This window comes from Dioscorea cayenensis, unplaced genomic scaffold (assembly GCF_009730915.1).
Source record: "Dioscorea cayenensis subsp. rotundata cultivar TDr96_F1 unplaced genomic scaffold, TDr96_F1_v2_PseudoChromosome.rev07_lg8_w22 25.fasta BLBR01000946.1, whole genome shotgun sequence".
NCBI lineage: Eukaryota > Viridiplantae > Streptophyta > Magnoliopsida > Dioscoreales > Dioscoreaceae > Dioscorea > Dioscorea cayenensis.
Genome location: NW_024087337.1, coordinates 102,767 through 114,108, shown reverse-complemented (window position 1 = coordinate 114,108; position 11,342 = coordinate 102,767). Strand labels below are relative to the sequence as shown.

The window sequence follows — 11,342 nt, the reverse complement described above, 5'->3', positions numbered from 1 at the left end:
TGGAGCCATTGTAAAGGACTATAATAAGTTTTAATATTTGAGTTGAGGTTTGAAATTTTTTTATACAGTTTATATATATATATATATATTTGACATAACAGATCATATTTAATAAAACATAATATAAAAAAGAAAATGAAATTAAATGTATCAGTGGATTTTCATTAGATCAGGAAAATTACTCACATTTAATTACTTTTTAAATTTCTTTTTAATTTATCTAATAATTAATTATACTTTTCTTCTTTGACGTACATACTATTGTCATTATTGATAATTTCTAAAAATTAAATGTGATATTATTGGATAAATATATTGTTTTACCAAGAATGGAAAGAATCATATGAGAGTCCAAAAAGGTTAAGAAAGCTATACTAATGAAAAATCCCAAAATCCTCCCAAACCAAATTCAAAGTTTTTTTAATGTGAAAATTTATCATTTAAAATTGAGTTTGTCTAAATGATCAATTTCCAATAAATAGACTAATTGAGCTTGTCACATCTGTAAGAAAAAAAATTTATCTAAAATTAACCAAATGAAAAATTAAAGTTCAAAAATTCTTCCGATCTAATATATAAATAATAATGAAACTCATCAATATGGAATGAGATGCTCATGAAAATGATTTCTTAAAATAATACATATATATATATATATTCATAAAAAAACCTAAAAAAAGAAATCAAACTATATAATATGAATATATACAATATATTTATGACTTAATCTAACTTTTAAAATTTTTTACTACATAAGAAAGTGCTTCATAAATCAATCCACATGCTTTCAAATTGCTCTAATTTTAATTACAACAAAATAAATATTTATAGAAATAAAATATGAAAAAAGCTTTAATTCTTCATAAATTTAATTGACCCTTCCCAAACAATATTAGCATTAATATCAAAACAAATAATGTAAATTATATACGAGCTTATTTGAACTATGCTAAAAAAATATGTTTAAGTAAAGTTTTTTCTACATTTAGTATTGTTTTAAATAATAAGACAAACATAATGAAACCAATGTGTTAAATATGAAATTAATAAATAAAATAAAAAAATAAAACGTGGTTGGAACGGATCAATTACGGACCTAAGTCAGGTGCGCACAATGTACTATGTATATGGATCCATTGGATTACAAATAAACGTGGCTGGCTTGGTCGGTAATTTGATCTCAGCCGTTCATTTAACTATCTTTCTCTATCTAGATATTATATTCATCTTTCTCTCTATTAACAATATAAAAATATGTTAATTAATTGTTTTAATTATCTACAGCTTATCTTAGTTGGTTTTTAATTAATTATTTCCGTGCTTCCTTTTTTAATGTACCCACTACTTTATTACTCATTTATTGTACCAAAATATTTAGATTTTGTTCATGAATTTTTCTGAATTGCTTCACTTTAAAATATTAAGACTTGGATCAAATCTGTAAATTTGAATTTATAAATTTTATAATCGATTTAAATATTTTTGTTGTGATAATAAACTGATGAATTAATAATTAGTTAAACACAATGACAGAGATTTGCATGGCTTAAATAAATAATTTTAAAATTAATTTTTTTGTGTAAGTAACATATCTATTAATTGTTTTTCATGTATTCTCCCCGTTCTATTATAAATAGTTTATTTTTAAAGTAAATTAAATATATATAATTTTTAATTTTACTTAATTTTTAATCATCACTAAAACATTTAAAGTGGGCATTTATAAAAGAAAGGAAATGAGGGTGTAATAGTTTAGACTAATTTATTTTTATTTTTATTTTAAAATAAATAAATCATAATCTTAAATTAAAAAAATACAATTCAAACAAACAACAAAAACAACAACAAATAATGATAGAGACTGAAGTAGAAAAACAAAAATAAAAAGAACCATCTGGAGTGATGTCAAAATAAAAACGGACTACATAAACTCTAGAGGAGGAGACCTCTAGGGAAGGACCGCACTAGATTAATTTTGAGCTTCTGGTTTAGAGATAATAATAATAATAATAATAATAATGCAAAATAAAAGGATGAAAAAAAAATATATATAGTGTGAGTAAACAAACTTTTTTAAAGGTATAGAAAAGTGATATTGGGAACTGTTATTTCCTCAATCAGTGGTGAGATTGCTGATCATGTGCTCCAACTTTGTCAAAAGCCAACTACTTCCCAGCTTTCAGTAACTACACTACACATTTCTCTATATATTAATCATTTCTTTTGTAACTCTATTATTAGTACTAAACTATTAATCAATCCCTCATTCTCACATGAAATTATACATCCAACTAATTTTTAATTCATATAAACAATATCTATTTAAGTCTCTTAACATCTGATGCTCAATAGAACCATCTTTTTCTCCCCCTTGTCAGTGAATCTTTGCTTCTCTCTTTCACAATCTTACCCAATATTTTTTGTAATTATATGTGCATAAACTAAAAATTAATTATTAAGTTTTTACGTTATCATTCAATCACACAGAGTTTGACTGTAATCTCATAGCTACAACTGGGAATCTGTTAATACCACTACATTACCGTCATTCAACTAATGCCAATGCCGACTATAAACCCTATTTGGCTTGGCCAACCTCTCTAACTAATTCACTCTTTATCTATACTATGCATTTCAAGTATTTTTAGTGAACAAAATTAGCAAATCATTAATTTGATCAAAACCATCAACTGATTCAACTAAACTTCACCATCACTCAACCAAAAACACAAAGCAAATCAGCAACTCAATCTACTTCAGTAACTCTCTTACACAAGGTACAACACTTGAAAACTTTTGACCAAACTTCACCACAAGAGACATAACCCCTTAAAAAAAAAACAAAACCCATAACAAAAGAAATAGAAACCAAGCATCATCCCATGTGCTCCACGTACCCCACCTTTCCCCTCCCCTCTATAAAATCCCCTTCTGCCATCCCATGTGCTCCCTCTCTCCATCCATGGCTCCTCTCCTCTCTCTTCTCCTCCTCCTTTCCTTCTCCCTCTCTATCTCCGGCAACAAGTTCACCGTCGGCGATGAGAAAGGCTGGAATCCCGGCGTCAACTACACCACCTGGGTCAACAAACACAAACCCTTCTACCTCGGTGACTGGCTCGGTATATCTCTATTCATACATCTTCAATTATCTTTATCCTTATCTTCTCTACACATATATAAACCCTAATGCATGTATGTATGCATGGGATTGCATGGGGTTTACGTACGCAGTGTTCTACTACCAGTCAGGGATGGCAGACGTTGTTCAAGTAGATGAAACATCATACGAGAAATGCGACGCGTCAAACCCCATTAGAAACTATAGCAAAGGACGGAGCTATGCTTTTGAGCTCAATGAAACCAAGCACTACTACTTTATTTGTAGCTATGGTTACTGTTATCAGGGAATGAAGGTTGCCATTAATGTTCAGAAGCTTCCTCCTCCTTCTCCTCCTCCTTCCCACCCTTCTGCTGCTCCTTTCTCTCTTCTTTACTCTTCTTCTTTCTCTGCTGCTGTTGCTGGTCTCTTCTCCGCCGTCGCCGCCGCTGGAATTCTTCTTCTCCGGTGATTCTCTGATGAGCTTTCTTTTTTTTTTGTTTTCCAGATTTGCCCCTGGTCTTTGTGTGAAATGATGATGGTTGTTGATTTTTTTTTTTTTGGGTTAATTTTTGTTTTGTTTTTATAGTTGTTGAATTTGATTTGTACCGTTGATTTGTTATTTGAATGGCTGTGATTGATTGACTGTGTCTGATGTATTAGTCTAGTGTATTTCGTTTTCAGAAGAGAAATATTCTTTTTTTTTGTTTTTTTTAATGTGGAGGGTATTATTGTCATTTTAAGTGGGTGATGCTTTGGTGGTTGTGAGAACATGTGAGGATGACGGTGTTGGTGATCTCGAGAACTTTTAATTAAGATGGTGTTACCGGTGTTAATTAATGGACGGTTGAGATGGGCCCATAGATACCTTTTTTTTTTTCCTTTTTTTTAGTTAAAAAAATAAAAATAAAAATTTAGGGGAAAAAAATTGAGGGGATTTGAAGGCAATTGAAAGCAATGGGAGATATAAAATGTCAAAGAAATAAATGAAAATATGCCAAATTTTTGAAAGGAATGTGATATCTAAAAACTTTAATTAGAAATAATTTGATTGTAAACCGTTGGTTAGTTTTGTCTCATTTGAGGAAAAATATCTGAAATTAAATGTTAAAATTGAAGATTTGGCAAATAAATAATGAGAATTGATGGGTAGATTTGTTCAATTTGAAACCCTAATTTGGGAGAAAAGAGTTGGAAGGGGGCCATGTGATGAATGCACCGACAAGAGAAATTGGGTGGCATTTTTTGGACATGTTAGGGTTGTGGCTTTGGTGGCATGTCGGACTTTATTGTTGTTATTAATTAATCTTAATTAATCTTAATTATAATAGTAGTTGATTTAAAAAAGAAATTATCACTTAATTCACTTGCTTGCAAGTGTTTGGCATGAAAGCTTTTCTTTAAACAAGAAATTATCATATGATCCCACTTTAATAACTTTTGGATAATGTTTGAAGATATTCTTACTAGCAAAATTCATAATCCAAATTAAGTTTGATTTTGATTAAAAACTTACATAAATGAGTTATGTGATTTTTAAAATTATAATTTTTTTTTTGAGGTCCCTAATAATAGTGAAAGGACGTCAATGAGAATATAGATGATTAAATTGCATTAAAAAGTAATAAAAATCAACCACGGTCTATAATGAATTTATATTAATTCGACTAATTATTGAATTATAACCGATTAAGCATATTTTAGATTTTTATTTGGATAAAATGAGTTGCAAATTAAGGCACCACTACTATATTTATTATATTAAATTTAATATAATAGAATCATTTTCTTCCACTCTTTTTGTGTTTTTCCCATTTGAATTTTCCCTATTGTTATTATTATTATTATTATTATTTTAGTTATTTCTTCTCCATGCTTTGTGATAATGGACTTTGTTTAATGGGTTTTGTTTGAGTTTTTGCTATTATTAATTTTAATGGATTGTTCACTCCTGACTAATCAAACACAAACTTTAATTTGTCCCATCTTAGTGAAAAGGTATAACCCTACTTATTTAAAATCTAATCCTACACATTAAACAAAACATTTATCTTAGAGTGTCATAATAAAAAGAGACAAGAACTAAGTAGTGGACAAAGAAAAAGTTCTACATTTTTTTTTTCATTTGATAAGTTTTACTTTAATGATATTTTTGTATAATATAATCAATATCTTGTTGATGAAATGACACTCTTATTGGAATCTATGGATACCCATTAGCTTGTATTCTATTGCCACAAGCTAAACTCTTTTTAATGATTTCAAATATTACATTTGCTTGTATGATTTTTCAATTCAGTAAAAAAAAAAATTTAAATATAAATTATATACAACAGTTCAAGACAGCAAAAATCCTTTGAGATTTGTTTATCTTGAAAATAACTTCCAATTTTGCATTTTTTTTATTTTGATGAAACAATTATAGTTAAAAAAAATGAACAATTTTATTATTCACGCACCTAATTAAATGACTTATTTTACATCTCTCTATATATATATATTTTATTTTTAAAGAATTGGACAAACCATGTTTCATTAAAAACTAGAGAGGAACACTTTACAAAGGAGATAAATCATGTGAAAATACAGACAAGATGTGAAGATAAAAGCTTAAACTAAAACAAACATAAAGCAAAAAACCTCAGAAACTATAGATTTTTTTTACCGTTAAAGAAATCTTTTAGCTTTGTTTTTTTAATATTGGGATGCATATAACCATAGAAGGAAAGTATGAGCAATTTCATAGATAATCACATAAGTTGGTTAGAATTTATGATTAAAATTTGATCATTTTCTTTTCTAACAAAATAAAAAAAAAATCTAGAAGTTCTTGTAGAGGGTCACAACTTTGATCTCGTTGGACAAAATTTTACATATACACCTAAAGCAAAATTCTTGTATATCTATTTATAATTTGGATGATATTTTTTTGTTATTTATTTATTTTCCATAATATTTTAACCGCATAAATTTTATGCTATCTCTAAAATTTTGAAATATTTGTAAGAAAGCTTTAAATGACTAATCTTTGCTATGAAACCATTTTTTTTTTTTATTTTATCCTTAAAAATACTAATATTTATTCAATGGGATAAAATAAAACCAATTTAGAAAAAATATAGCAAATTATTTTTTAGTAAATTTATAATGGATACAAATGAAAGTAGTCAAGATATTATACATATAAGAAGCAAAGTGACCGAAGCAAAGAATCTTGGTTGGTAGAGTTTTAGATTTATTTTTTCATTGTTTATTTTTATGATATAACATTTATATTTAAGAGAAATGGGACCACAAACACCTTATAAATTTTAAAAAGTCATTTCAAATATACTTTATACCTTAAAAAAAACTTGGAGAAATTTTTAAAATTTTTAACATTTTATTACTTTATGCGGATGAGCTCCAATGCAATGTGAATGGCTAACATGCTCCATGCTCCAATTGATCCCTTGAACTTGAAGGGAAGGAGACAATAAGTCAAAAAAATAAATAATGATATATTGATAATTTAGAAACAATTTGAGTTATTATAAAATTTAAATAAATTTTTTAAAGTGGCTAGTAGGAATTTTTTAAGTGAAAATCTTGGAGTAGGAATTTTTTAAGTGAAAATCTTTGACTAATTAGTAATTAGAAATTAATGCGGTGTGTGTGTATTTTAACTTCAGTTTTTTGAGTTATAATATTACCATTATGTTTTATATTTATATTTGACATTTGCACTAATATTAATATTGTCATTAAATATTTTAAAATTTTTAAAAAATATATATTTTTTTATTAGAGTTATTTACTTTGATTAATGCACATCTCTTTCTAAACTAGAAAAAAAGCAAAGTTGCAAAAAAGATAATTAATGATTCTAAAACTCTTAATAGAAAGAAAAGAACAAAGTTAAAAAAAAATAGCTAATGATAATAAAACTCTTAAAGGTGACAATATGTGACAGTTAATATGAAATGGAGGAGTACATATTTATTTTTTATTTTTTTAATAATTGACAATTATTTTTAATATTAATAATTCTTAAAATTATAAAATATACTTGTTTAGATAATTGAATTATGTAAAAAAAAAAAAATTATAAAGTGATCCTAGACTGTCTAGTTGATATTATGATATTAACCTCATGACCAAACAGACCTTTAATTTTTTTTAAAGGAGAATTTGACATACAAATTATACAAAAAATCTTAAATAAAATCAAATTTACTTGCACACATATTCCAACTCAATAGGAATATATAATAAAACATTATTATTATTTTTCTTTTTTGGCATTCATACTAAATAAAAAAGACATCTTATAATCTGTGTATTGGTATTTCGTTATTGATTTTTTCATAGAAATTTAATTTACAAAAAAGTATTAAAATGGTTATCTTAAAAAGTAAAAACTCGATCACAATGTGAACAAATTTACTCATAGGGTCAAAAAAGTGAATAAAGAGATTGATGGATGATTTATAGAATGACAATTTTTTCCTTTAATTTTGCTTTCCATTAATCATGATTTAATGCACATGGGTTAGAATCTAGTTACTAAATTTTTTTTTTGATAAATCGGTGACAAGTACATTTTTATTTTATATTTTTTGCATTGTACTTGAGAGGTTTTTGAACTCAAGAACTCTAAAACACAAAAAATGTAGAAAACCACTAGTCTATGAGTTAGTTACTCGGTTATTAAATCTTTTTAATGGAAAATTGAGTTGCATAAATATTAAAATAATTAATACAAAATTTTAGAACAGAGACATTTGTTTAGAGAATTAAAAGAAAATAATGTAAATAGGTTAATGAGATTTTTTTTTAAAATAAAATTAACATAGGATCCCTAAATTATTTCTTAATTACTATTTTATTTTTGGCTTTGGTGCCAAATAATACATTGTGTGACTGATCAACATGCGAGCATCCCTTGCCAAATTTTTAATGAAACTTTAAATTATATGAAATATTAAGATAGTTATATTAAAGGGAAAATTATTGTGAATGAACTGCAGGCCACATCACCCAAAGCTCATCACTGGTTGATTAATAAATCGGATATGGCACATTGGTCGAATTATCTGTTCGGAGGTGATCGTTGGGGTGAGATGTATCCAAACGTCGCGGAGTCGTTCAATGCTTGGATCAAGGAAGCTCATCATTTACCGGTGACGAAAATGGTCGACTCTATAAGGTCTGCGAATGTTGGTTTACACTTAACATTTAGTGTTACCCTTTAAACATTCTCAATCTTTGTTTAATTAAACTTTTCTGACTTTAAATATTAATCCTTTCGTTTAAATATTTACAATAATGTTTAACCATGTTTACGAATTATTTAACCATCACTGTCTTTGTTTAACCTTATTTGCCAGGTTCAAGTTGATGCGCATGTTATGTAACCGGCGTGAACAAGCGAACAAATGGGAGACCTATTTATGCCCAGACATACATTCGAAGGTAGAGATCATTGTTGAGGACAGCCGAAATCTTCGTGTTGGTCGTTGTGTCGATGATCGTTATGAAGTGATCGACCGGTCAGAAGCAACTCCGTGGATCTCGCCATCGAACTTGTTCATGTCGAAGGTGGCAAGTTTATGGTATCCCTTGCAAAACACGCTACGCGCAGATAATGCGCATGCACACCAACGTACATCGATTTATTAGCGGGTACTTCACCGTCGACAATTACAAACCGGCGTACAAGGAAGCTATATTCCCCATACCCGACGATGACGAGCCTTCGGGACGAAAATCGTGAGTTTCGCTTCTGATCACCGCTGTGACGAAGTCGACCGAGCGGCCTAGACGAAAGAGGATCGAGTCGCAAGCGTTTGATGTCCAGCGAGTTACATTGCAGCTACCGCCATGGATCCGGTCACAATGTAGATCTTCTGATGAAACGATCGCGAGCTAGGCATTGTAAATAAGCCGACGATGATAGGGAAACATTGTGTATTGATGGACAACTTTCTATATTTAAACTCTTACTCTTTACAACGAATTGAATGTATTTAAACAGAGACATTGTTATTTTAAATGGATACACTGTAATTTGAAACATTTCAACTGATGTTTAAACGATATATAGTATATTTAAACAATGAAAGTGAAATGTACACAATTAGAACGTAAATTAAACAATGAAATGAAACTGAATGGAATTTAACCTGCTTTACAATTCAAAACAAACAAAATTTACGAGTAAATTTTTTGGGAGGTACCCAAACTTTGACTTTGTATATTTTCGGTATCCCAACTTTGATTTAGATCAAAACGGTTACCCAGCTATGATTCTCTTTCACCGGCAGGCCACCCAAACAATTCCGGCCCATATGTGCTGATGTGGAGGCCGGTTTTTACACACTCAGCCTTTGAAATCCAAGTCATTCTGCCACGTTAGAATAAATTTCCACGTCAGTAAAATACCTTAATTCCATGTCAGCCATGGAGAAACTCACGTGTCGATCAGTGCTCGCCACGCGTCAACAAAGCCCCTTTCGTCTTGAGAATGAAAGAAGGAGACATTCCTCATTGTTTGGTTTTGGAAACGAGAAGAGTGATGAAGAAGAGGTGACGGTGTTAGCCTTGGTCGTGAGCGAGGAAGAGAAGCTTGTGGTCGCCTGCAAAGTAGAGCTGCAGATGTTTCACAAACTCTAAACATCAAGATATTTACAGACAATATAGGCACAACCAGAGTTGCTAATACAACCGAAAAAGAAAAAAACTTATTGCAATCAATAGACAATATAGGCACACCTACGTGAAACAACAACCACATCTACAACATCAATAGATGAAAAAATAACCCTTGATGCACATCCTGCAAACCCATCATCAAAATTACACAAAAAAAAATAATTACAAAATAAAATCCCTCAAGGTACCAAAAAACATAATGAAAAAAATAACAAAGCCACCAACTAATCCCTTTGTCTTCCTTGCCAGCAATCTCTCGTTGGTGACTTTAAGGACAAATCCATCTTGTTGTGGACCACTCTTGCTCGTCAGGAAAGAGAAAGCAACCTTGCTCACCCTCCATGAAATGGACAACGCTAGCGCACGCTCTTTCCCTTGTCGTGGTTGTGCACCATCTCCACCTTCTCTTCTCACCCTATCTCCGTGACGATGTGAAGAGGAAGAGGAATATTGAGTTTTATGTAGATGACTGGTGTCTTTGAATTGGCAAAGAATTTGGGTGATGTGATCTATTGTTAATGTGGTAGATACACGTGGCATAATGACTTGGATTTCAAAGGCTGAGTGTGTAAAAACCGGCCTCCACATCAGCACATATGGGCCGGAATTGTTTGGGTGGCCTGCCGGTGAAAAAGAATCATAGCTGGGTAACCGTTTTGATCTAAATCAAAGTTGGGATACCGAAAATATACAAAGTCAAAGTTTGGGTACCTCCCAAAAAATTTAATCTACATTAAGATATACAAGTCATGCTCTTCGAACACGAAAACAATGAATTGAATTTGTCCAGATTTACATTCGAAAACAAAATTGACATTCAGATATACAGGACATGTTCTTCAAAAACAAAATTTAACCCGCTTGTGACGACCCCCCTTTGTCATGGACGCCGGCTGCCCTCCCCTCCTTAAGTATGCGGGTAACATACCTTAATCTGAGGTAAGGAACGTCTGTCTGCGGTAGCCGTAACTTCTCACCCCAAAGTAATTGCTCGATAAACCGCATGACGTAGAGGGCGCAATCAACGCTTCCTTGTTTTTGGCGTGGGGTTTCTATGTCGATGCACGCAGTGGGTACTTTTGTCGTCACGACTCGCTGAACTCCATATCGACACAAAGGTCGAATAGATTCACTGTCGAGATATGCAAGTCGAGATTAGAATACCGATTTAAATACCAAACGGATATTAATCGGACATAATTAAAGAACTTATCATGTCCAACGCGTCCTTATCGTACCCGGACATGAAGAATAATGCCCTGTATTCTTGTTTATCATTGTCCGGGACGACGACATGGAAGTGACCATTCATGATTATCGGGAGGATGACAATTTGAACTTCATGCGAGGTTCGACAGAGCATCCCCGATCATAGCCATAATTGTGTCATGTGCGTCGTCCTGCTTTGACATAAATAGCGCAAGCGGTCTGATGATGGAGGCGCGCCTCTTGTAAGGATATGGCTCTTTGCTCAGCGACTTTTGTATGATGCATACGAAAGCGTCCATCACATCATCAATGACCATCTCCTTCCCCTCAAGCTGCGTGTATA

The 11,342-nt window shown here is 30.9% G+C and overlaps 1 protein-coding gene across 1 annotated transcript; it reads left to right on the top strand.

Moving 5' to 3' along the window:
* The first annotated feature begins 2,952 nt into the window (after window positions 1-2,952).
* LOC120255335 (lamin-like protein) lies at window positions 2,953-3,752 on the top strand. The gene is made up of 2 exons (XM_039263181.1): window positions 2,953-3,119; window positions 3,232-3,752. The coding sequence occupies exons 1-2, from the start codon at window positions 2,963-2,965 to the stop codon at window positions 3,567-3,569; spliced, it is 495 nt and encodes a 164-aa protein (XP_039119115.1). The 5' UTR covers window positions 2,953-2,962; the 3' UTR covers window positions 3,570-3,752.
* The last annotated feature ends 7,590 nt before the right edge of the window (window positions 3,753-11,342 follow it).